The sequence below is a fragment of the Elephas maximus genome, chromosome 12 (assembly GCF_024166365.1).
Source record: "Elephas maximus indicus isolate mEleMax1 chromosome 12, mEleMax1 primary haplotype, whole genome shotgun sequence".
In the NCBI taxonomy this organism is placed as follows: Eukaryota; Metazoa; Chordata; class Mammalia; order Proboscidea; family Elephantidae; genus Elephas; species Elephas maximus.
This window is the reverse complement of record NC_064830.1, coordinates 18,276,001-18,303,253: the sequence shown is the minus strand read 5'-3', so window position 1 is coordinate 18,303,253 and position 27,253 is coordinate 18,276,001. Positions and strand designations below refer to the sequence as shown.

The 27,253-nt window shown below is 38.6% G+C and overlaps 1 protein-coding gene across 2 annotated transcripts in view; it reads left to right on the top strand.

The window, feature by feature from the left end:
* Positions 1–27,253, top strand: part of MBOAT2 (membrane bound O-acyltransferase domain containing 2) — a 216,344-nt gene that overhangs the window by 109,823 nt on the left and 79,268 nt on the right. For both annotated transcript variants that reach the window (XM_049904678.1, XM_049904677.1), the window contains exon 3: positions 7,092–7,169. In XM_049904678.1, the coding sequence (XP_049760635.1) occupies positions 7,138–7,169 (32 nt within the window). In that variant the 5' untranslated portion in view covers positions 7,092–7,137. The remainder of the gene's footprint in view (positions 1–7,091; positions 7,170–27,253) is intronic.

Sequence of the window (27,253 nt, the reverse complement as noted above, 5' to 3'; positions counted from 1 at the left end):
ACCTCTTTTGCATTTCTTTTATGCCAAGACAAACCATTAAAATACATAAACACACACAGACATATGTACATATATATATACCTCCCCTCCCCCCTGCAAGTGACTTTTAAGAGTCTGGTAAAGCTCATTAGTAGAACTCTAACCATTTCCTAGACTCCACCATTAATGAAAATGGTTTGTTCGTTTGTTTTTGGTGTGGAAGAATTATTTATGATGGAAAGGTTTTATATATGACCCTTCAGATGAGGGGTGGATGTGTGTGTGTGTATGCACGTGCCCAAGGTTATGTACGTGTGCTTCTTTAGTCACCCCCCTTTTTCAGTTGACAGGGCTACCCCAAAAGCTGAAAGTACAGAAACATCACACTTCCTGTTTAGCACAGGTCACTGCAATGTGTTGAAGTCAGGAGACTAGCACACCGTCTTGGCAAAGCAGCAAGAGACTCTCAGTGGAAGGCCTTCTTTGTAATTTCTTTAGGAGTTTCCTTTCTTAAGTGAGAGCTTATGCTCCTTGCTCATTTGCCATATTGTTTGCATACTTGTAGATGAGGATTTCTAGGTTTCTTTTCTGTAGACTGGAAACCCTGGTGGTGTAGTGGTTAAGTGCTACGGCTGCTAACCAAAAGGTTGGCAGTTCGAATCCTCCAGGCGCTCCTTGGAAGCTCTACAGGGCAGTTCTACTCTATCCTATAGGGTCGCTGTGAGTCGGGATCGATTTGACAGCAGTGAGTTTGGTTTGGTTTGGTTTGGTTTCTGTAGACTGTTGTTAGAGATGAGAATTCCCTGAAAGGATGAAAATGCACTCCCATGATCTGTAGTTTAGTAGTTGCAGTTGTGGTGTGTAAAATCTGGGGGACTTTGAAAACGCCTCTGTGTCTGTGCGAGCACGTGTTTGTTGAGTCTTCTGAGGGCTGGAATATATTGGTATTTCTTAATGTACCTTGTGCTTCTGGCAGTTCAAATGTTTCCTAGAAACTCATGAAAAACTAGTCAGAGATAATTATTCAGCCTCCACATCTGTGCTATGTGATTGACCAGTCCTGAAAGGGGCACTGCCCATCATGGATACATGTGTAGTCCAAGCATTTAAATATAATCTCTTCAAAATATTTTATGTGATCTTTTTTACTTCCTTGACAGCATCACATTTACATCATCAGAGTTTTCTTCAGTTTCTCAGTGATATTATTTAAAAGTCTTGTAAACCATGCCATGGGGTAGTATGTTTTTTAAACTTTTTTTATTATGGAACTTTTCAAGCACTAAAGTACAGAGAACAGTAACTCTTTGTTACTATGACTGAGGAAGTAGAGTATGCCTTAAAAAAATTTTTTTTTAATTGAGGGAAATTCACATAGCATCCAATTAATCATTTTAAAGTGTCAAATTCAGTCACAGTTAGTACATTCACAGTATTGTACAGCACCGCCTCTATCTAATTCCAAAACATTTTCATCACCCCAAAAGAAAGCATCGTATCCATTAAACAGTTGCTCTTCATTCTCCCCTGGCCTTAGCTGCTGGCAACTACCAATCTGCATTCTGCAACTGTGGATTTATTTATTCTGGACATGTCATACACATGGAATCATACAATACGTGGCTTTTGTGTCTGGCTTCTTTCAGTTAGCGTGATGCTTTCAAGGTTCATCCACAGTATAGCATGTATCAGTATTTCATTCCTTTTTATGATTGAATAATTTTTTATTTTATATACATATATACACCAATTTGTTTATCCATTTATCCACTGATGAACACTTGGGTTGTTTCCACCTTTTGGCTGTTGAGAATAGTACTGCAACAAACATGTTGTTGTTAGGTGCCGTTGAGTTGGTTCCAACTCATAGCGACGCTATGCACAACAGAACTAAACACTGCCCGGTCCTGCGCCATCCTCACAATTGTTGTTAGGCTTGAGCTCATTGTTGGAGCCACTGTGTCAGTCCACCTCCTCGAGGGTCTTCCTCTTTTCCGCTGACCCTGTATTCTGCCAAGCATGATGTCCTTCTCCAGGGACTGTTCCTTCCTGACATGTCCAAAGTATATAAGACGCAGTCTTGGCATCCTTGTTTCTAAGGAGCATTCTGGTTGTACTTCTTCTAAGACAGATTTGTTCGTTCTTTTGGCAGTCCATGGTGTAATCAATATTCTTCCCCAACACCACATTTCAAAGGCGTCAATTCTTCTTCGGCCTTCCTGATTCGTTGTCCAGCTTTCACATGCATAGGATGTGATTGAAAATATCATGGCTTGGGTCAGGCGCACCTTAGTCTTCAAGGTGACATCTTTGCCCTTCACCACTTTAAAGAGGTCCTTTGCAGCAGATTTACCCAATGCAGTGCATCTTTTGATTTCTTGACTGGCAATCAACAGCTATAAACAGGTGTATACATATATTTGTTTGAGTACCTGTTTTCAGTTCTTTTGCATATATACCTGGGAGTGGAATTGCTGTGTCATATGGTAATCCTTTCTTTAACTTTTTGAGAAACTGCCAAACTTTTCCACAGTGACTGAATTATTTTACATTCCCATCAGCCACATACGAGAATTCCAATTTTCCCACATCCGCACCAACACTTGTTATTTTTTTTTTTTCCTTTTTAAAGTTATTATAGCCATTTTACTGGGTGTGAACTGCTGCCTCATTGTGCTTTTGATTTGCATTTCCCTAATGACTAATGGGAAACACTGGTGGGGTAGTGGTAAGAGCTACGGCAGCTAACCAGAAGGTTGGCAGTTCAAACCACCAGGTACTCCTTGGAAACTGTATGGGGCAGTTCTGCTGTGTCCTATAGGGTCGCTATGAGTCGGAATCGACTTGACAGCAATGGGTTTTTTGGTTTTAATGACTAATGATGTTGAGTATCTTTTCATGTATTGTTGGCTATTTGTATATTTTTTGGAGAAATGTCTAAGTTCTTGGCTCATTTTTTAATTTGATTGTATTTTTGTTGTTGAGTTGTAAGAGTTGTTTATATATTCTGGATGCTAGACCCTCGTCAGATAGATGATTTGCAAATAACTTCTCCCATTCGGTAGATTCTTTTCACTTTCTTGATAGTGTCCTTTGAGGTACAAAAGTTTGTAATTTTGATGAAGTCCAATTTATTTATTTTTTTGCTGCTTCTGTTTCTTGTGTCATATCTAAGAATTCATTGCCAAATCTAAGGCCATGAAGATTTACCCCTATATTTTCTTCTAAGAATTTTATGGTTTTAGCTCTTATAGTTAATTCCATTTTGAGGTAACTTCTGCAGGTGGTATGAGGTGGGGATCCAGCTTCATCCTTTTGCGTGTGGAGATCCAGTTGTCTCAGCATCATTTGTTGAAAAGACGATTCTTTCTCCATTGAATGTTCTTGATGCTCTTGTTGAAAACCAACTGGCCATAGATATATATTTCTGTACTCTGAAGTCTGTTCCATTGGTCTATATGTCTGTCTTTGTGCCAGTACCAGATTGTTTTGATTACTACAGCTTTGTAGTTTGTTTTGAAATCCGGAAGTTTGAGTCTTCCAATTTTATTCTTCTTTTTCAAGATTATTTTGGCTCTTTGGAGCCCCTTGCAATTCCATGTGAATTTGAGGATCAGCTTTTCCATTTCTATAAAAAAGGCCATCGGAATTGTGATATGAATTACACTGAATCTGTGGATTGCTTTGTGTAATATTGCCATCTTAAATATTAAGTCTCCCAGTTCAGGAACATTAGAGTATCCTTTTGATTTCCATTTAGCAGTCTTTTGTTGTTGTTCAAAGGCAGCTCTGTCTGCTATTGATTTTGAAAATTTTGCTTTTGGAAGACACGTGTTAGCGTCTTGTAAATATAGTCGATCATTTTATCTGCTTCTATTGGGCTTCAGCATTTTTTTTTTTAACTATCATCTGTAAATCTTTAACTGAGAATCAGATTACACTCTTAATTATTTATTTAAATATCTTTGAGAACAGTGTAAGGTAATGGGAAACAGCTTAGACTTCTGAAGTCAGACAGAAATGGAATCCAGCCTGAGTGCCTTGCCCTGCTAGCTGTGTGACTTTGAATATGTCAGTTAACTGCTCTTAGCATCACATTTCTCTTCTGTAAAATGGCACCAAGTGTAGTTTCATAGGATATCGTGAGGACTAAAAGAGGTAATAATATAGAAAGAGCTTAACACAATAGCTAGCTCATTGTGAGCACTGAAAGTTATTCAAGATCAAGACCATTGCAATTATTATCATTTGTCATCAGCATCATCCAGTTAGTTGTCCAGATTGGAAATTTTTGTGTTTATCCAATCCCTGGTATTGACAACACAGTATCAAAATAACCTGTTTATTTGTGTGTCTTTCTGTTTAGACTGGAAGCTCTCTGAGGACAGAGACTATGTTTCATTGACTCTTGTTTTCCCAGTGCCCAGTATAGAGCTTTTCAGAAAGTAGAAATTCAGTAAGGATCAGTTGAACCATCAGTTCAACAAGATCCCAGCCTTTTAAAACACGTTCTCTTTTTTGCTAAAAAGAAATTTTATACCTATCTTTAGGGTGGTTTGAAATTCAAAATAAGTAAAATGTTATATCTAAAAACAAACTAAACTTTTGGGACAAAGAGTTGTTTTGTTTTCAAAGTGCTTAAGCAGCTCGAAAGATTATGATATAGGTTTTGGGGTTCTACCTTATCCCCCTTCCAGTGAGTAAACTGTCCAGAAACAACTTGAGTTTTAATGTCCATTGGAGTACTAAGTAGGTATTTAATCTTAGAATTTAGCTCTGAGATGATGAGGGTTGGATTATAATAAGTAAGGTGTTTTCTATTTCAACCTTTTATTTTACTTAATAGTTGAATGCTTACTATGCAGGTAAGCCGTTCAACACTTTTCATGTGTTATTTCTTAATCCTGAAAAATCATAAGTGGCTAATAGTATGTATTAGTCTCATTTTACTAATGAGCACACACCTTACAGAGATTAAGTTTTTGCTTCTGGCTTTATAACTAATTAGAGTAGCTGAGTATGGGAGATTGTGAAGAGTATCACCAACAATATAATTGAGAGAAAAGTAATTTGATGCCTGTCATGGAGGTCAGTTACAGATAGAGATGGATGTAGATAATCTCCATGTGGATAAACTTACATTGTTAGAAAAGTCGAGTCTTATACAACAGGAGGCTGCCAAAACGTTATACTGCTCCCAGAGAGATTGCCAAGCACATCATCCCAACAATGATGTTAGGCGAGTGGATACCTTAAGGTGATAACACCCATTGCTGTTGAGTCTATTCTGACTCAAAGCAACCCTATAGGACAGATTAGAACAGCCCCATGGGGTTTCCAAGAAGCAGCTGCTGGACTCAAACTGCCAACCTTTTGGTTAACAGCCAAACTCTTAACCACTGTACACCAGGGCTCCTATAAACCAACCCAGAAGTGAAACTCTTACCTTGTAAAGATGTCATCAGTCCCTCAAGTTACAAGGAAATTTACTTAAAAGGAAAAAAATTTCCCCTAGGAGTTCTCAGAAATGTTTTTTTAAGATAAGTATCTTCAATGAGTTCTACTCTCAATTAGTAAATTCCTTAAAGTATCTTGCAGTCCTCTTAAGCATTTTCACATTAAAAGTTTTTTTTTTTTTATCTTGCAGTCCTCTTAAGCATTTTCACATTAAGAAGTTTGTTAGTGAATTGTTAATGTTGACAATAAATAGGAGGTAGACAATTAATTTGAAAAGTATGTATTTTAATATTTTTTTTGCTTCCTTCTGTTCCAGTTTATACCCATAAATGTTTTTCTGCTTCCTCATAGTCCTCTGATAATAGTACACTCAGGGCCAGTGTTGTTTTCTGGAGTGTGTGTGTGTATGTATGAGAGAGACAGACAGAATGATACACTCTATACAATGGATAAAATAAGTTTCTTCTATGAGTCTGTTTTGGAGACTACTCTGTAATATTTTTATGGAAAAATGTGTGCAAAATTTTAAGTAGCTTTTCCACATCAGAGGTGCCTGTTATTCTATAATGTTAAGCTAAAAAATAATTTTAATCATCGTTAATTTCTTTATTACCATATTTTTACACAAATAACGCACACCTTCTATGTTTGTGTGCCAACCGCTCCCTTCCACTGCAAGGTATTAAGAATTTTTTCACGGCAACATGTAAAAAAAAATTAGCCTAGCAGTGCTTCTGAAAATACCTCAGAGGGGAGAGGGAGCAATTGGCACACAAACTATTTGCATAAAAAATACGGCAGTACTTTAAGTTGTACACGATGATTTGAAAAAATGCTCATGAATCGTTTATGACACAAAGGGAAAGAAAAATTGAAAGTATGTGTGTATCTCAATTGAGGGAATAGTTTAGATTGATTTCAAACCCAGCAATCCTGATCAGTTTTTGCCTGAATTTTGTGAAATGAGTGGATAAATATTTTCTCACTTCATGATGGGTTTCTACATTAAAGCGTTAGAAAATATTGTGCCGTCTCTGAAAATGTTCTGCAGATATAGTACAGCCAATTAAAAATTGAGTAGATCTACATAAGGAAGTTTATTTGACTTGATCCATCGTGTTTTGAGAATAAATAGATTTATAGATTTGAGCGTTCCAATTTTTAGTAAATTCTAATATTCAGGGCTTTTTGTTTTATGAATGATACTGTTAAAAAGATAAAGGCAGAGTACAACACTGGTACTGGAGAGATTCATTTGAGTAAACAAATAACTGGCATTCTGTCAGGAGTGTTTTGAAATCCAGATTTATTACTTCTTTTTCATAATTGTGCCTTGAGTTATGAGCAAGCTCTAATCCTTGAGCCACGTAATCCCAGAGTGCTTTCCATGTAGCTAGGAGACTTGGAATGTTTCTGCAGCTTAGGACATTGATATGGATTTATGGGGCTTGGTTTTCACCCAGTTCTTCTGGGGCCTGTGATGTGGGACTCTCTCTTTAGTGTGTTTGCAGAATTTTAGACTTTGGGGGTTCGATTCCTTATTTTTCATCTGGGAATTTTCTCTGTTACATATAAGCAATTTTTAGCCTAACTTTTTTCAATTTAATGTTTGTGAACAGATGCTACCCTTCTAACAATGTTCTTAATTTTTATAGGTATGCCTTACATTTTCTTGTACAAAGTGGAATTTCCTACTGTATCATGATCATAATAGGAGTGGAAAACATGCACAAGTAAGTATTCACCTTGTTCACACATTAATATGTAGCTCACGACAGCAGAATCAGATTTTATTTATTATATTTAAAAAATTCTGAATAGTGATAATTTTTTCAAATTATCATCAATATAAAAATATAATCATGGGTATGCATCACTCTCCTATTGTTCTAATTTCTTTAAAGCAGGGTTTCTCAGCTCAGCACTGTTGACATCATGGGCCGGGTAGTTGTTTGTTGTGGGGGCTGGCCTGTGTGTTGTAGGATATCTAGCAGCATTCATGGCCTCTACCCGCTAGCGCCAGTAGCACCCTTTACCAATTGTGACAGCCTTGAATGTTTTCAGACATTTTCAAATGCCCCTTAGGGCAGTCTCTCTTCTGGTTGAGAACCACTGGCTTAGTCTAGGGGTGATAACACTATCAGTGAATAGATTGGAGAGAGGTTTAGAAGGTGAATTTGAAAGGACTTAGTGATTGATGCCAAACGCAGGTAGGAAGAAAGGAGCCTGGACTGACTCTCAGATTTTTGGCTTGAACAGTAGGGTAGATGGAAGTACAGTTTTTTGAGGTTGGGAACCTTGGAGGAGGAGAGCATGTTTAGAAATTTAAACATTTTAAGTGAGTATGTGTTCAGCACCAAAAACAGTGCCTGGGACATAATTAACACTCAGCGAATATTTGCTGAATAAATGAATGTTGAGACCTATGAGATGTATAATAGGAGCTGGGGAGCTGGGCATAAAAGTCTGGGCCAGAGATGTAAATTTGGGAGTAGCGATATGTAAAAACTACTTGGTTGAACACCCAGGGACAGAGTGCACCAGTGGATTCTGCTGGGGTGTTTCATGATACCTGTTATGTGATATATGGCATTTGCACTATATTTTGGAATTCTGAAATACGTAGGTCTCCAAGTGTTTCAAACAAAGAGTTGTGGACCTAGAGCATTTCGAAGGCTCACTCTGTTGTGGGTCTTCAGTGTTTGACCTATTGGTCTTCTCTGTTTTAATGAGCTGTCTTCTATCAGTTGCCATTGACGCTGGCTGCACTGGCTTGCTTTTTCCTTCTGTAAACCAACATGTACAAGTTCTTGATGTTTTGGTTTAAATTTTAATTTTGGTGTATCTGTGAAACAGAGAATTTAGGCTCTATTGTATAAGAGGAGAAAAATATTTTTGTAGTGTTTCAGGTGAAGCAATTTTGCACCATTTTGACCTTATTTTTAAAAAATCTTATACAGATGACAGTTTCAAAGTGACACTGCATTTAATATCTGATAAAAACATTGGTATGTTTTTAATCTGAATAATGGACTGCATAGAGGAAAGATTAATGTTGTGAATTAAATTGGAAGGTTAGTAAATTCATATCTAGTAAAAGGAAATTGTTTCTTTTTCTGAAAGGCAATGGCTGTCTGTGAAGTTAACTTTATAATACTTTAGACCTGTACTGTCCAGTATGGTAGCCACTAGCCACATGTGGCTTTTTAAATTTAGTTACAATTTAAAATTTAGTTCCTCAGTCACACCAGCTAGTGAATTGAACAGCACAGAGAGAACATTTCTGTCATTATGCTGGTGATATTTAGAATAGGATTTCATTGTTGAAATTTGGCACTATCATTGGAGCAGATTAGGGTATTTGGTCATATGAACTGTTAAGTGTTTGCAGTAAATACCAAAACCAAATTCATTGCCATTCAGTTGGCTCCAATTCATACCAACCCTACAGGACAGAGTAGAGCTGCCCCATAGTATTTCCTAGGCTGTAATATTTCCAGAAGCAGACTGCCATATCTTTCTCTCGCAAAGTGGCTGGTGGGTTTGAATTGCCAACCTTTTGGTTAGCAGCCAGGTGCTTAACTGCTGCATGACCAGAGCTCCTCATAGTAAATAGGAAATCGATAATTAATTTTAAAAATGTATAGTTAAATTTTTTTTAGCTTCTTTCCATTTCACTTTATACTCATCTATGTTTTTCTGCTTGACTTGACTTGTTCTTTTCATATTTTTGTATATATATATACTCATTACTTTTCCTACTTAGGCCTTTACATTAGTTTAAAATATTAAATAGATCTAACTCTTTAAGAATTTTACTCAAATACACTGGATGGGACTAACAGCATGCAAGTTATTGTTTCTGTGCAATACAGTTCTGTTTCTTTCAGTCTAGTTTTACATGGTATGTGCAGTACATTTTTTTTTAACAGTCAAGGTTTATCTGTAAAATAAAGAATTTGGGCTTCGCTGAGGTACTTGGTTGGAACCGTAGTGGTGCAGTGGTTAAGAGCTCAGGCTGCTAACAAAAGGTCGGCAGTTGGAATCCACCAGCTGCTCCTTCGAAACCCAATGGGGCAGTTCTGCTCTGTTCTATAGGGTTGCTGTGAGTCAGAATTGACTTAATGGGAACAGGTTTTTTTTTTTTTTTTCGGTTCTGAGGTACTTAATGGTTTTAAAATTCTTGAATCTCTCTAATTTATGATCCTAATGAGATAGTCATAATATAGTTGTTACACTCTCTATAGCAGATTTATGTGTAAATTAAAATATTGTAATAGCCAATTTTTGCAGCTCCCTTTGGCACTTATGTATACTGTATTATTCTGGTACATATGTAGATAATTTCCCTTTAAAATTTAAGCCACTCTAGAATTCATTGTTTTACATAGTCTGTGTTTTCATATCATCTTTGACTTTTTTGAGGAAATGTAAGATTTCTTTTACAAATATAAAATTAAAAATTTAGGTGATAGAGACAAAGAAAAGAGTGACAGTCATTCATAGAGGGAGAATTCAACTTTCACTGGATTCTCTAACAGCCCAGCATCTCCTAGGGCATGGTTTGGCAAACTAGAAAGAGTGAAGTAGTATGTTCTAGATTTTGTAGGATATACAGCCTCTGTTGTAACTACTCAATTCTGCTTTCGTAGTCTAAAAGCAGCCATAGACCCTATGTAAATAGACAAACGAGCATGGTTCTATACCAGTAAAACTTTATTTACAAAAACAGGCTGGATTTGGCTCATGGGCCATAGTTTGTCAACCCCATACTAAGCAAACTCCTGCCACAGGGATTTTGAAAAAGGAAAACAGATAGTCTTTTTGCTAGCCTCAAAAATAAAAGTTTAAGTTTGCTAAGTGGTAATTTTTAACATGCTACAGCACAAGTAGTGGAATATATGAAGTTTATATTTATGAATTATTGTGGATTATTGTTCTGAAGCAGGAAGATTTCTAAAAAGTTAATTGAAATGCTTACCTTCTTTTTAGTATAGCTTTTGTGTAAAAGGGAAGTGAAATAATGCAAGACCTGATGTTTTACACTTAAGATGATAATGAAAAAGTATTTTATTCCAAAAATTAAGAAGGGAATAATAAGATCACAGGATATAAGAATATACAAAAATCTACTTTTTCCCGTATGTTAGAATGAACAATTCAAAAGTAAAATAAAAAATATATTCACAGTAGAATCAAACAGAATAATATGCTTAGGAATAAACTTAACAAAAGAAGTTCAAGACCACTACACTGAAAATAAAAAGTATTGCGGAGAGAAATTAAAGAGGACCTAAATAAATGGAGAAGTATACCATGTTCATGGATTTGAAGCCCCAGTGTTGTTAAGATGCCAGGTTTCCCATAATTAATAGATTTAGTGCAATCCCCATCAAAATTCCAGCAGGCTTTTTTGTAGAAATCGACAAAGTGATCCTAAAATTTAAATAGAAATGCAAACGACATAGGATAGCCGAAAAAGAACAGAGTCAGAGGACTTATGCTGCCTCATTTCAAGACGTAATCATAAAGCTACATTAATCAAGGCAGCGTGGTATTAGTGTAGGGGTAGACTAGAGATCAAAGGAACAAAATAGAGAGTCTAGAAGGATACTCTAACATATATATATATATGGTCAGATGATTTTTGACAAAAAAGCAAAGGCAATTCACTGGGGGAAAGGATTATCTTCTTAAAAAATGGTGCTATAACAATTGGATATCCACATGCAAACAAACAAATAACCTTGACTCATACTTCAAAATATACACAAAAATTAACTCAAAATGGATCATAGGTCTACATCTTGGGACAAAAAATACAAAACTTGTAGAAGACAATCCTTGTGACACTGGATTAGGCAAAGATATGATATTAAAAGCACAAACAATAAAGGAAACTTGATAAATTAGACTTTATTAAAATTAAAAATGTTCACTCTTCAGAAAAGGACACCATTAAGAAAGTAAAAGACAAGGCATAGACTAGGATAAAGTGTTTATAAAACATGTCTGATAAAAGAATGTATCCTGAATATCTAAACAGCTCTTAAAACTACATAATAAGAAAACAAACAACTCTACTAAGAAATGGGCAAAAGATTTGAACAGACATTCCATCAAAGAAGGTATACAAATGCCAAAAAAAAAGAGAAAAGATATTCTATGTCATTACTTGTTGTTGTTGGCTGCTGTCTTTTTGGCCCTCGATTCGTGATGACCACATGTAAAACAGAATCGGACTGTTGTGATCTGTAGGGGTTTCATTGGTTGACTTTTCAGAAGTAGATTACCAGGCGTTTCTTGCTAGTCTGTCTTAGTCTGAAAGCTTTGCTGAAACCTGTTCATCATCATCATAGCAACATGCAAGCCTCCACTGATAGATGATGGCTATATTGAGGTGTGTTGGATGGGAATTAAACCTTGTTCTCCCACATAAAAACGTGTTATCAAACCCATTGCTGTCGAGTCGATTCTGACTCATAGCTACCCTACAGGACAGAGTAGAACTGCCCCATAGGGTTTCCAAGGAGCAGCTGGTAGATTCGAACTGCTGACCTTTTGATTAGCAGCCATAGGTCTCACCTGCTGCTGCACCAGGGCTCTGGGTCTCCCACATGGAAGTTGAGAATCCTACCACTGAACCACCGTCTACCATTCGTTGTTAACCCGCTGCCGTCGAGTCGATTCTGACTCATAGCAACCCTGTAGGGCAGAGGAGAACTGCGCCATAGAGTTTCCAAGGGGCACCTGGTGGATTCGAACTGCTGACCTTTTGGTTAGCAGCCATAGCACTTAACCACTACACCACCAGGGTTTCCCCCATTTGTCATTAGGGAAATGCAAATTAAAACAGCAATGAGATACCACTACATACCCACAAAAACTGGCAATATCAAGTGTTAGTGAGGATGTGAAAATTGGAACTTCACACGTTGTTAGTGGGAATGTAAAATGGCACAACCACTTTAGGAAGCAGTTTGACAGTTTCTTAAAAAGTTAAACAGACACGCAGCAGGTAACCCAGCAATTCTACTCCAGTAGAAATAAAAACATACATTCATACGAGCACTTGTGTGTGAATGCTTATAGAAATGTAATGCATAGTAGCCCAAATTGAAACAACCCAAATGTCCATCGGCTGGTTCATAGAGAAATAAAAATGTGTTAAATCTGTAAAATGGACTACTACTGAGCAATGAAAAGGAACATGCTACACGCCACAACGTAAATGTCAAACCCAGCATGCTGAGTAAAAGAAACCAGACACAAAAGAATGTAATTTGTGTGATCTCTTTGAAATGAAATTTCTAGAAAAGGCAAAGCTGTCACTACAGGAAGCAAATCCGTGGTTGCCGGGGGCTGGGAATGGGAGCTAGCGTCGACTGCTGATGAGAATGAAGGAATTTTTTGGAGTGATGGAAGTATCCTAAAACTGCATTGTGATGTTGGTTGCAAAATTGACTGTAAATTCACTAAGATTCATCGAATTGTACACTCAAATTAGGTGAATTTTTGGGCATAGAAACTTTACCTCCATAAAACTGTTTAAAAAAGATAAAAGCATAAATGGAAGTATAAGAAGTAGGATCGATATTGAAATAAAGGCTCACTTTTGGAAGTTGGTTTAAGGATTTTATACATGTTTTGTAGATTTTATTTTTGTTGTTCATTTCTGGCTCAGGAGACCCCATGTGTTAGAGGGTAGAACTGCTCCACAGGGTTTTTCTGGCTGTAATCTTTACAGAAGCAATTTGCCAGGCCTGTTTCTTCTGTGGCGCCGCTGGGTGGGTTCACACCGCAGACCTTTAGGTTACCAGCCAAGCGCAAACTGTTAGTGCCACTTAGAGACCTTGATTTTGTACGTTTTTTTTCGTTTAGGCAAATTTATAGATGCTTATGTGTAACCACATATTTCTGGGTTTAGTTATAAGAATGAAGTATTGAAAGGAATGTTGACAGAGTACCCTCAAAGGAAATGTTGAAGGGGAAATATACCTCCTTTAGCTATTGAGAAGGAATATATATATATATATATATATATGCCTTTTTTGAAGTGTTAACATTGAATTGGAACCTCTAGATGAAATACAAAGAGGCACATATTTGGCTCAAGGAATGATGACCTCATTTACAGTGAGAATATTTAGCTGAGTGATTTGTGAAGTATTGAGTTTGCGATTGATGGTGTGTAAAGAGATGCTTAGGGGACATTTTGATTTGAGTGCTGCAGTGGATAGCATTAGATACCTTCTAAATTCTCTTCTAATGGTAATTCCTCACAAGCCAAGGTTAAAGCTGCTGCAGCTCCAGAATGTGAGATATCGATCAGGTATATATGTGAGTTCTGGATTTTTTTTTAATCTCCAAATCTATAAAGGACCCTAAAGTAAAATTGAGAAGTTCTATGATTTCAGTATTGGCCTTCCTCATTTTATTCTCCTTTTTATGCCTCCTGTCACTCATCCATTCTTTCTCTTTGGATACCCAATACCTTATTGTTTTTTATCCCTCGCCAAAACACATGGGATGGGGAAGGAGCTGACTATGTGCCGCGTTGAGTGTTGAGTTCTGAGTGATTTACCACTCTGAGCTAGGTGGTGGCACCCTCATTTTATGGGTTAAACAGATGGAGCCTCCCAGTATTTGTGTAACTGTTTAAGGTCGCATAGCTTGAGAGTGCTGGATTTGAACCCACATCTATTCTGCTTCAACACCTATTGTTCATTCGCCCATGACAATCATGCTATTTTAAGTAATCTCATTTCCTTTGACTGAAATTCATTCACACTGCCTGTTACAGGCCATTTGCCCTTTATTTCTGTTTCTAAAATGAAACACTCTTCCTGTTAAAGGAACCACAGATATCAGCCAACAGAGGAGAGAGAAAATGAGAAGTATAAGTGAGCTTCTGTCCCATGGTTTTGACCTCATACTATGCTTTAGAATTATCTTCAATATTTATTCTGATATGTGTGTATGTTCTAAGATAATTTTGGGAGAAAAGGTTAGCAGTTTATCTTTCCCTACCTCATATGACTTCCCTATTCCCCCAGGGATTGTGAGGTCTGGAAAGCAGCTGTTGGAAGCCTGTTTCCTGGGACCTGTTCAGCATAGAGGATAGGAGAGCTTTTTGGACACAGCTGTTTCTCGTAGCTGCAGCCCAGAGACCTGGAGCTTGCTTGCTTCAGCATAAATCCTGAAGATAAGCCCCCAGTCTCCTTGTCCTGGGAACCCTCCCTTCCCATCCATCTGTCACAGATACCTAAACACCTTTCCCTTATGCTAGCCGCCCGTCCCGTGTTGACCTCCCACTCTGTACTGTCCATTTCTTTTGGTCTCAGTCATGGATTGTTTAGATCGCAGGACATCTGACTTCATGTGGGGAGCAGTGAGCAGCTGGACTTGCTGGAGCGCCGCTTAGCCAGGGCTTCAGGCCTCAGACGGGTTCAGCTGTGGAGTATGGTCCTCAGGCCAGAGACGTGGGTGGAAGAGCAAGTGAACTACATCGAGGTGTGAAGGGAAAAAATTGAGGTTAATGTCCTGAGATGCATGTGAGTACCAGTCTTAATTTAGCAGAAAGATCACTTCATGATTTCGTGGTAGAGAAAGTTCCAGTCAGGGCTATTAATTGTGAAATTAGGCTATTTATTGGTTCATTCATTTATTTTATTTATTGGACCAAGTTAGCAACCCCCTGCTGTGTATTAGACACTGTACCTGCGGCTTCTTCCCTGAAGGAGTTCAGTCTGGTAGGAGGTGTATACATACACATTTTCATATAGTGTGTTAAGTGCTCTGATGGAGGAGTGTTCACAGGAGTAGCTAACCCACTATCAGCAAGAACCTCGGGGAAGGTCTTCCTGGAGGATGTGATGTATGAATTTGATACAAGAACATTAACTGAAGAGGTAGTAGTATGGGAGGACTTTACTGACACAGTAAGCAGCACAGACAAAGGCATATAGGCGTGAAAGAGCATCTTGTGGAAGTACGAGCAATAGCTTAACATGTAGCACAAATATAGGGAGTGATTGTGTGTATGCGTGTGTGCGTGTGTTTCCAGGGAAGTCTGGGTGGGAGTAGAAACAGAAGGGGTGAGAATGGGGGCTTGGGTGTATATAGCAAACCTGTTGCCCTGAGGTTCTAGAAGAGGAAGGGGACTAGAAATGTGTTACAGACATACCTGCTTGGAATGAGGAAGGCGTTTTCCCTAGAGAAGGTAACAACATGGCTGGGTTCCGTGGCTGAATGTGCTGCGTCCTCAATAAGCTTTTGTGGAGTAGCGTGGGAACCTAAGCACTGTTCATGTATTCCATTTGTTTTTAGTTTTTCTATGAAAAAGTTTTGTTTAGAGTTCCAGGAAACATTCTTAGACTTTTGGAACACAGCATAAGGGAACTACTATTATTTAAATATGAACAGCAGAAATGTGGGTTCAAATGGGAAGGATGGAAAAGCCTGTTAACCTTGAGAAGTTAAGCTGAAATGTTTTCTTTATAACTTGGCATGTAATTTTCAGCAAAATGAGTGACTAAAGAAAAAATGTAAAAGATGTAATTGTATACAGTAAAATTGTATGTGTAATGGGTTGCCAAATATGTATGGGATTATATTTGAAGAGCTGTAGAGAAATGTTTTTGAACCTATCATCATATGGTTCGGCTGCCCACCAATTTCAACAAATATTTGTTGTGTGCTACAGTATTTCCAAGGCACCCTGGTCTAGCAGTGGTTAAAGTGCTCGGCTGCTAACTGAAAAGTCGGTGGTTCCAACCCACCAAGAACTCTGTGGGAGAAAAGACCTGGCAATTTGCTCCCTTAAAGATTTACAGCCTAGGCAACCCTATGGGCCCACTGTCCTACAGGGTTGCTATGAGTTGGAATCAGCTTGACCAGCTCTACCACCACCAACAAAAAATAGCAACAGTATGTCCAGAACTCAAAGACAGTGGAGATGTGGTCCTTACTCTCTAAAATGCACAGCTGACTTGGAACATTAAGATAGTCATTCATGCAACGTGTATTTAAGAATCCTGAGAGCTGGGATCCAGGGAAGAATGAAGAAGACATAATCTGTCTTCTCATGAAGCTTACAGTCAAACTGCTGATCACCACGTGGTTACTGTTATAAAAGAAGGGTGTATTAAGGGCTGAAGAAGCATAAAGGAGGGAGCTACCAACTCGGAAGGTAGTAAAACTCAGACTATATATATCTGCCACTTACAGTATATTCAGTTTAATGAAATAGTCAACAGCAGAATACAGATATTTGTTGGTATTAAGGAGAATTATGCTAAGGTATATTTTAAATTTTGAGGAAATATTAAAAAATATTTTCCTTCGAGGCCTTCTTTATTGATGGTAGAATTATACAGCAGGCTACGACACTAGAAAAGTTTGAATTCACACTCAGCTTCCATGGGGTGGCCTCAGTGATTGATTGGATGGCACTATTTGGGGTCAGATATATGTGTCTGAATTCTCCCTCTGCTAATTTTTCGTTAGCTCTGGGGCCTTGGCCAAGTAATGTTACTTATCTGAGCCTAAACTGGATTATATCAACAGCTCAGCAGAGGAGCATGGCACCTACCTGCTCCGTATTGTGGGTGGGCAAGGTGAGCTTTTGTTTGATAAAAGGTTCTGCTCCAAAAAGAGGTGTGTTCAGACTTCTGGCTGAAATGCTTTTTAGGGTCATTCTTAGTTAACAAAGTACTGTGCTGCGTTTGTTGTTTTCCTCCTGATGACGTCATGTCAAAGTTTGTTAGAAGTACTCATACCAGTCGCCATCCAGTTGATCCTGACTCACGTAGACCTTGTGTGTGTCAGAGCAAAACCGCACCCCGCAGAGTTTTCAGTGGCTGATTTTTCTGAGGTAGACCACCGGGCCTTTCTTCCAAGGCGCCTCTGAATACCTCGAACCTCCAACCTTTTGGTTAGCACTCGAGCGCATTAACTCATTCTGTAGTATTAATTATGTGTGCTGTAATTCATTTTTTCTTCTCCCCAAAATATAACTCAGCAGGGATATCTCTTGTTTTTTCTTATCCCACTATTGATTATATAGATGATAGAAGCTTAATAAGTGAAGTAATCTGTTCTCTTGAATGAGTATTTATGGGTGCTTGGTTTTGATTTTTTTTTCTACTTGTTTTTGGTTGGATGTTGGTTTCTAGTTTTTATATAAGAGATTTTTGAACGGATTATATTCATTCATGTTATTGGCCTTTAAATTTAAAGAGCAGCTGCTTTTGTTGAGTACCTAGCTAACTCGATGACTGGAATGTTGAGTGCAATGCCTGATGGGTTGATTTGCAGGGCTCTGTTAGTGTTCCTGGAAACCCTGGTAGCGTAATGGTTAAGAGCTTGGCTGCTAACCCAAAGGCCAGCAGTTCGAATCCACCAGGTGCTCCTTGGAAACCCTATGGGGCAGTTCTACTCTGTCCTGTAGGGTTGTTCTGAGTCAGAATCAACTAGTTGGCAGTGGGTTTAGTTTTTCGGTTTGTGTTTCCAAGCTCCTCCTCCTTGTTTTCCCCCACCTGAAGCTCTCTATAGAGCACCAGATGTGGTGATTGGTGAAGGGGGTTCGGGTTAGGAAAGAAAGAGGCAGTTTTAGTTTACATGAATTTTATTTTAACCCGCCATGACCCTGAAGATCAGATAGTACAGGTTTGCATTTTCATCTGTCATCTGCTAAAACTAATGAGGCTCCTGCAATGTGCTCTGTAGATTAAGATGTTATGAACTGCTTTAACTCTACTAGGAATGAATAAGGCTCTTACAAATGCTCTCTGGCAGGCAGAAGCCTCAAGTCACTTGAAAATTTGTCCTCATTAAGTTAATTGCAATGGTTAGTGAGTCGGCATCGACTTGACGGCAGTGGGCAGTGGCTCAGCAGTAACTCTGTGGGGAAGTGGTAACTTCCCTGAGGATAATCCCATAATCCCATGAGAGAGAAGAAAATGTGGCAGGAAGGAAGCTGGACTCTCAGATTTTTTTTCTTTTGCACTGTCTGTGGACGCATAGTTGAAAGCCTTTCAGTGCTTTGGAATAAAGATATAAGACGCTTTTGGTATTGTGCTATCCAAAGCAAAAAGTTGGATTTTATTGGAAAACCATGAGCAATTCTATAATTCATTTTTTGTATTATCCTTGTAACAGTGTTCCAGTAATCACTGTGTATCATCATATTAAGTACTTCAGACACATTATCACTTAATACTAGCATTAACCCTTCTTGAGGTAGGTATGGCATACCCACTTTACAGATAGAAAGAGGTTAGTAAGCAGTAGATCTGGAATTTGAACTAGGTGTGTCTCATTTCACGCAGGGCCCAAACTTTTTACCATCACACTGTATTACTTATAAGTATTACTTTTAAGCATTATGATTATGAGAATATGTCATTAAAAAAAAAACTTAAATAGATTGAGCGGAGGTAATAATTCGAGAAGCTTGGCTACATGAGGAACACAGCATCAGGATTGGAGGAAGACTATTAACTCGAAATATGCAGATAATATAACCTTGCTTGTCGAAGGTGAAGATGACTTTATGTACTTACTGATGAAAGTAAAAGACTTCAGTTTTCAGTATGGATTGCACCTGAACATAAAGAAAATGAAAATCTTTACAACTGAACTGATAAACAACATTGTGATAAATGGCAAAATTAAAGTTATCAAGGATTTCATTCTTCTTGAATCAACAGTCAGTGCCTGTGGAAACAGCAGTCAGGAAATCACATGATGGTGTTACATCGGGCAAGTCTGCTGTAAAAGACCTCTTTAAAGTGTTTAAAAGCAAAGATGTCACTTTGATGACTACAGTGTGCTTGAACCAAGCTGCGATATTTTTAATCACTTCATATGCATATGAAAGCTAGACAGTGAAAAAGGAAGACGGAGGAAGAATTGACACATTCAAACTGTGGTGTTGGTGAAGAATATGGACTGCCGGAAGAATGAACAGATCTGTCTTGGAGCAAGTACAGCCAGAATGCTCCTTAAAAGCAAGGATGGTGAGACTGTGTCTCACTTACTTCGGACTCATCAGGAGGGACCAACCTCTGGAGAAGGACATCATGTTTGGTAAAGTAGAGGGTCAGTGAAAAGAGGGAGACCCACAAGGAGATGAATTGACACAGTGCCTGCAGCAATGGGCTCAAGCATAGCAATGATTGTGAGGATGGTGTAGGACGGGTCAGTGTTTCGTTCTGTTACACATGGGGTTTCTATGGGTTGGAGCTGACCCAGTGGCACCTAACAACAACCGTGGGAGCCAGCAGGGTCCCTGAACAAAGGCAGGAGTTTGTTGGTTTTTCTTCCTTAGAGCAAATATACAGATGTCTTTACCCAGAAGTGGGATGTTGCCATATCATGCTTTGGCTCTAAGGTTTTTAAATACTCTCAGTTCCCATAGGAAGGAAAACCTGCCCCTTGGTAGATAATAGGAGGTCGAGGTTCCACTGGATTTTGGAAAAATCTTTAGAACATAGCATTATTCCCTCAGATCATGTGCTCAGGAAGAGGTGTGATTGCAGCAGATTACCTCTTTTGGAAGTATATGAATTCTAAATCTTATTTCAAGATGTAACCTGAATCTCAGAGAGATTTTAGTCCTTCAGCAAATAAGTGAAGCAGTTCTTTTTCTTGGATCAAGGACTTTATATGAAGTAAGGGGATTACATCAATATCCCAGAACGAAACCCATGGCTGTTGAGTGGATTCTGGCTCATAGCAACCTTACAGGGTAGAGTAGAACTGCCTCCTAGGGTTTCCAGGGCTATAATCTTTACGGCAGCAGACTGCCACATCTTTCTGCCATGGAGCGGCTGATGGGTTCGAACGAGAGACCTTTCGATTAGCAGCCGGATGCTTAACTACTGTGCCACAGGGCTCCTCTTGCATTAATATAGGAATGCTAATAAGACTAGCTCACATCCCTTGGTAAATAAAGGCGTTACTTCTGGTGTTGCTGTTATATCTGATTGTTAGAGTAAAAAAAATTTGTGCAGATTACTCATTTAATGGGGCTCTCCCAGGTCCAAAACCAAACCCAACCCATTGCTGTCAAATCAATTCTGACTCATAGTGACCCTATAGTACAGAGTAGAACTACCCCACAGGGTTTCCAAGGAGCTCCTGGTGTATTTGAACTGCCAACCTTTTAGTTAGCAGCCGAACTCTCAACCACTACGTCACCAGGGTTTCCTCTGCTAGGTCAAGACTGTGTAAAATGTTAGTTTGATAGCTAGTACTACAGATAAATAAGTTAAAAAACAAAAGGGAGTTTTGAAGATATCTAATTAAATGATATGTTTTTCTGGCCTTGAAAGTAGTAATTCATACATTATTTTAAAATACCAGGTAGTTGTGGTAATTAAAAATAAGAATACTGAAGGAAGAAAGCGACAGAAGCTGGTTGAACGGACATGGGAAATACAGGGTGGAAAGGAGGAGTGTGCTGTGACCTTATAGGGAGAGCAACTAGGGTCACATAACAATGTGTGTATAAATTTTTGTATGAGGAACTAACTTGAACTGTAAACTTTCACTTCAAGCACAATAAAATAAATAAAAATAAGAATACTACTCATTGGTAAAATACGAGGACTTATCTTTTGGCTTAGGTGCTTCTAGAAACTAATCTTACTTTTACAAGATCTTAGTCCTTTCCAGATACTGAAAGAAAAATTCAGAGTCTGAATAACCAACTGTTAGAATGATGAAAAAAATAATTTAAGTTTTTTGTTATAACACATTGCTGTTTGCATAAAAGAAAAAGTCCTTGTTGAAAGTATGTGCAATGAAAAGCACGAGTGACTGGACTAATTCTTTGACTTTTGGGTAAAAAAATGAGAAGATTGTTTTGGAAAATTACCAGTTGGCCAAGAGTTGACTCCAACTCGTGGCAACCCCACGTGTGTCAGAGTAGCGTGGTGCTGCATAGAGTTTCCAGTGGCTGACTTTTCAGGTACAGATCGCCAGGCCTTTCTTTTGAGGCACCTCTGGACAGCGTTGAACCTTCAGCCTTGCAGTTAGCAGCTGTGATGGCTAAGAGTGTATATCAACATGGCTGGGCCATGATTCTCCGTGTTTATATGTGATCACTCCCATGATGGGGTCTTCTGTGAGTACCCAGTCAGTTGAAAGGGAGTTTCTTTGGGCGTGTGGCCTGCGTCTGAATATAAGCAGACGTTCTGGCTTTTTGCTTGCTCTGGATCCTGCAGCTGGCACCTGTTTGCCTGACCTCCGGTTCTTGGAGCTTGAGCTAGCAGCTTACCTTCTGAACTTGGAATTCGTCCATCTTCACAGCCTGTTAACAAGAGCCCTGCTCTCCAATCTGCTGATCTTGAGGTTTACCAGCCCCTGCAACTATGGGAATCAGAAGAAGCCTTTATCCTGAGCCACAGACTTGGGACTTTCCCTCCTCTACAACCGCAGGAGCCATTTCCTTGATATAAATCTCTGTCTCCATATATATTTATATGCTTTATCAGTTTAGCTTCTCTAGAGAACCCAGCCTAAGACAGCAGCTGAACTAGTTAACCCTGGCACCACCCGGGAACTCCTTTGGAAAATTCGGGACCGCTGATCGATGAGCTCTACCTGTGGTGTGTTATTATAGTAAGCATATAGGCCTCACATGTGCAAGTTTTGTCTTCATTGTGTTAGAAACAGTATGATTTAATATAAACAGTCTTTGAACTTTGTAATTTGAATGATGGAGTGACTTCTTTATTCCAGTCACTTTGTTGAGTGCTTTTTACAAATATCCCATTTAACTGTCACACAGTCTTGGGTGGGAGGTATCACATACTTGTGCAGGTGAAGAAACTGAGGTTCCAAAGATTAAGTTCTTGAACAAGGTCACAAAACCAGTAACTGGCAGCTCTAGAAGTCTGAAATTCACCCATGTTGCTGGGGGGTATTTGGTCATTCATTTACTGAGATTCTTTTAAAGATTTTTTTTTTTTAATTGGAGAAACAGAGAGACTATCACTTGCTTACCAGATAGCATCAAAATCATCGTTTAGTTTTTGAAAGAACAAATCACTACTGAGATGTTTTATTGTGATTGACTTTTTCTTAATCGTCTTCATTAAAAATGCAGTCTTGGGTGTCTTTAAAAAGGTTTTAACCTATAAATAAATATCTGTATAATAGTGTTTTTAATCTCTAAACCTTTCCCTTTATTCAGAGTTCATACTCTTAAGTGCTATCTTGAAGGTAATGTCTTGTAGAGTACATAATAGACTTTAAAACATGTCAGTTGACTACAAATATAATTTTGGTGGAATACTTTTAGATAAATTAACTTTGTGTAGGGAAAAAATAGTGACTTCCTTCTACTTGCTTTCCTGTTGCAAGCTTATTAAAACTTATTTAGAACAGTTACGGAAAGAGACAAAAGATAATAGAAGAAATCTCTAAAGACCTGAAAAGTTGTCAGGCGTTTTGATGAAAGTTCCCTGGTGGTACAGTGGTTAAGAGCTACGGTTGCTAACCGAAAGGTCAGCAGTTCAAAACCACCAGCCACTCCTTAGAAACCCTTTGGGGCAGTTGTACTCTGTCCTGTAGGGTTGCTATGAGTTGCAACCGACTCAGTGGCAGTGAGTTTGGTTTTTGGTTATATTGGAGTAAATGAGCCTGGACATCTGTTTCTCAAAGTGGAAATTAAGCTTTTGCTTAGATTTAAGGAAGCCACAGAAAGGAATTGAGATTGCTAGCTTTTCCTGGCCTACAAATTAACCCTGGGGGATTATAGAGTAATATACCTTAGTGTGGAAACCCTGGTGGTGTAGTGGTTAAGAGCTACGGCTGCTAACCAAAGTGTTGGCAGTTCAAATCCGCCAGGCGCTCCTTGGAAACTCTGTGGGGCAGTTCTACTCTGTCCTATAGGGTCGCTATGAGTCGGAATCAACTTGACAGCACTGGGTTTGGTTATACCTTAGTGTAAATGAGCCCTGGTTGCACAATGGTTAGGTGCTCGGCCACTAACTGAAAGGTCTGTGGTTTGAACTCACCAGACACTCCTTGGGAGAAAAGATCTGGTGATCTTCTCCCTTAAAGATGACAGCCTAGGAAACCCTATGGAACTAGAAGTTCTACTTTGTCCTAGAAGTTTGTTCTGAATTGGAATCCACTAGACTGCACACACCACCACCACCAACATACCTTAGTGTGACTTGGCTTAGGAAGAAGATAACAGTATCAGGATAGGTTGGGCACTATTTACCTTTAGAAATTGGTTTTTATTCTTAAATAGGACTCACATATTGTTTAAACATAGTTTCATTTCAAAAAGCAAGAGTGGTTAGAAAGCTATTATTTAATTAGTATGCAAAGCCTAAATCTTGTGTCAGCATCTTTCTTAGTAGAGCTTTAAAATGTTTAGAAAAAAAACAGGCTTAAAGCACTTTTTATAGCTACTTAAATTTTAAAGCATGAAATGCTAAAATATTGATCCTTAGAATTAATATTATTAAATATTCAGTTATAGGCATATTTAGTCGGGTAATTAATTTTTTCTCTAGTAAATTGGAGGGTGAGGGAGAGAATTGATTGGAAGTATTAAGCAAAGACAAAAAAGTCATTTTATGTTTCCTGGTTATTTAAAACGTCAAATGATCTTTTCAAAACCAGTTCTGATTTCTCTGATTTTTGGCTCCCATGTCAATTGATTGAATTTATATTTGCATTTCATAAAAACCCATTCCGCTGCAGTGGAGTCGATTCCGACTCATAGTGACGCTATAGGTCAGAGCAGAACTGCCCCCAGAGAATTTCCCAGGAGTGGCTGGTGGGTTTAAACTGCCAACTTTTTGGTTAGCAGCCAAGCTCTTAAGCATTTCATCACCAGGGCATTTCATATAAGCGTCCTCATTTGTTTTATATTTGAGGTATTCCATGTGTTTTATATTTGAGGTATTCTTTTGTGCATCATCTCATATCCCTGTTTAGTCTCATTTCTCTTTTTTTTTTTTTCATTTGTCTCTTTACATACTTTAAAAAACCAGGCAGAAATTCACTGATAAAGTTACTGTTAGAGGCTGTTAGGTCAGTTCTGACTCATGGTGACATCACATACCACAGAATGCCTGGTCTTGTGCTGTGTCATCCTGATAATCACCAGTGTGTTCCGAGTCCGTCGTTGCAGCTGTTGTGCCAGTCCATTTAAAGCATGAAATGCTGAAATGTTGGGCCTTGGAATTAATATTGTTAAACTATTCAGTCGTAGGCATATGTAGTCTGGAAGTTAATTTTTTGTCTAGTAAATTGGAGAGGGGAGGGAGACTGTCTCATTAACCCTCTACTTCACCAAACTTGATGTCCTCCCCTAGTGATTGATCCCTTCTGGTGTTATATCCAGAGTAAGTGACTTGGACAGTATTCTGTTGTGATCCATTGGGTTTTCATCGGCTAAATTTTCAGAAGTAGCTCCCCAGGCCTTTCTTACTAGTCCATCTTAGTCTGGAAGCTCTGCCTGTCATCCATGGGCGAACCTGCTCGTATTTGAAATACGGGTGGCATAACTTCTAGCATCTTACCGATACACAAGCCACCACAGTACAACAAACCGACAGATGGGCACTGGCATTGATACAGAAGGTTCAGAAATCCCAGGAACACACTGATACCTACCCCACTGAGATTAAGGGAAGAAGCCTAGCTAGGATGGATAGTCTTCAAAATGTGCTCCAAATTTTGCTCTGTTTTATTTTATACCCTCCTGAAAGTGTCATTGGTGTTCACTGTTGACCCTAATTAGGGTTTATTTGGCCTTTTGGCAAACAATTGTAACTTCAGACACTTGGTGATTTTCCTAGTCTCTGGTTCCCTGTAGCAAAATCATGCCCTGTAATATCTTCTCCCTGTAGAACCCGTCTGACAGAAATTATGCACTGTTGTCTAGCCATCCTTCATTTTTTGGGAGCTCATGATTGTGTCTGTGTGTAAGTGATGCTGTGGGCAGGAGGCAGTTAGAAGCCAGCCACAGAGGAAGCACAGAGGGAGAATATCCAGTACCTCCATGGGCCTGGCCCATGTTGGGCACTCAGTAAAATCTGTTGATGAATGACTGAAAGCATTTGTGTATGTGGGCCACGAAGAAATCAATTGTATGTGACAAACCTGGCTCGATCGGCTTTGGTGGATGACGTCTTAATTAGAAATAATAAAACATGATTTTTATTTCCTTCTCCCTCAGAAAAACAATGATTACAATTCTAAACACTTTGGATGGTGTGATATCATCAGTCTAATAGAGTCTTTTTCTTAAATTCTTATTTCACATGTGGTCTTCTGTCATCTCTTCTCACTTTCAATTTTCCCTAAAGAGGTTGAATTGAGGAATTGAAAGTAAAATCCAGCAAAAGGGAATGATAACAAAAGTTAAGAAATGAATAAGTGAAATCTCTAAAGGACAAGAGAAAGCTTTAATTGTTAATAAAGTTCTGTTAATAGCTAACACTTGTGAAGCATTAATTCTGTGTCAGATGGCGTTAAATGCTAAGTGCTCTCCCATTTGATCCTTAAACCTGCCCTGTGCTGTGGTACTGTTACCGCAGTTCTACAGTGGAGAAAGCTGAGGCTCAGAGAGCTCACGACCTTCTCAGGCTTACACACCTGATCCTCAGTAGGCTCAGAGTTTGTTGAAACCAGGCTTGTTCAATGCCAGAGCCCCAGGTATCCAGCCACTCAACTCAGCTCTTCCTCACCCTTACCAATATGTGGCTTTTCTATGGGAACTTTTCAGTGTTCCTCCCACCCAGTTTATTTCAGGGTTATTTTCCTTCACTGTTAATTAGTATGTATGCAAATAATATAAATTAATTTTAGTTTCAACACTGAGCTGGGAAGCTTCAAGCTTTTAATTCTAATTCTTGAGTTAGCTTCCTAATTTATCTAGGCTTCATTTGAAGCCTACTCTCAGATATAAGAGCCATAAATAAATCAGTGATGCTTAACAGTTTTTCTTACCCCCAATACACCTAACATAACATATTTTTATTAGTGATAGTACTTTGTGTAGCAGTAATGCTCAGCTCTTTGGAGTAAAGGGCTATAGCAGAGTTTGGGGGGGATGTAGTCCCCAATTTACCATGGCATTCCATTCCGATGACTCCGTCCTAAGTCGGTTCTGAGATAAGTTGAATACCTCATTTTTTTTTAGTTTTCATTGTTTTTGCCTTTTATTATCAGTATCTTTATAAATATGATCTTTATTTGCTTTGGGGGTTGGAAACGTTACATATAAACTTACGGATATGATACATCAGCAAATTACAAATGGAACATTTTATGTAGTAAAATATATTACTAATGATAAAATGTTCAAAAAAAGAAAGGACTGTTGTAAGTGCAGTTGGTTGCAACTCAAATACGTCATAAGTTGGGGACTGCGTGTCTATTCCAACCTTTTACCTCTCCAGACAGACTGAAAGAAAAATTTTAAAAGGCACTGGACCTTTAAGGAGCCCGGGTGGCACAGTGGCTTAAGAGTTTGGCTGCTAATCAAAAGGTTGGCAGTTCGAATCCACCAGTCGCTCCTTGGAAACTCTATGGGCAGTTCTGCCCTGTCCTGCAGGGTTGCTATGAGTCAGAATCGACTTGATGGCAACAGGTAGACCTTAAAGTCCCCCTCTTGCTCCAAAATGTAAATAAATCGTCAGTGATTTCCTAAACCAAATATAAATTTATGAAATCTGTGTTCATTGCTCTTCACTTCTAGTACTTATTGGTAGCAAATAGTATTTTCAGTCCAATTTGGTATCTGATTTAATTTTTGGGTTTGCAAATATATCGTGTGAAA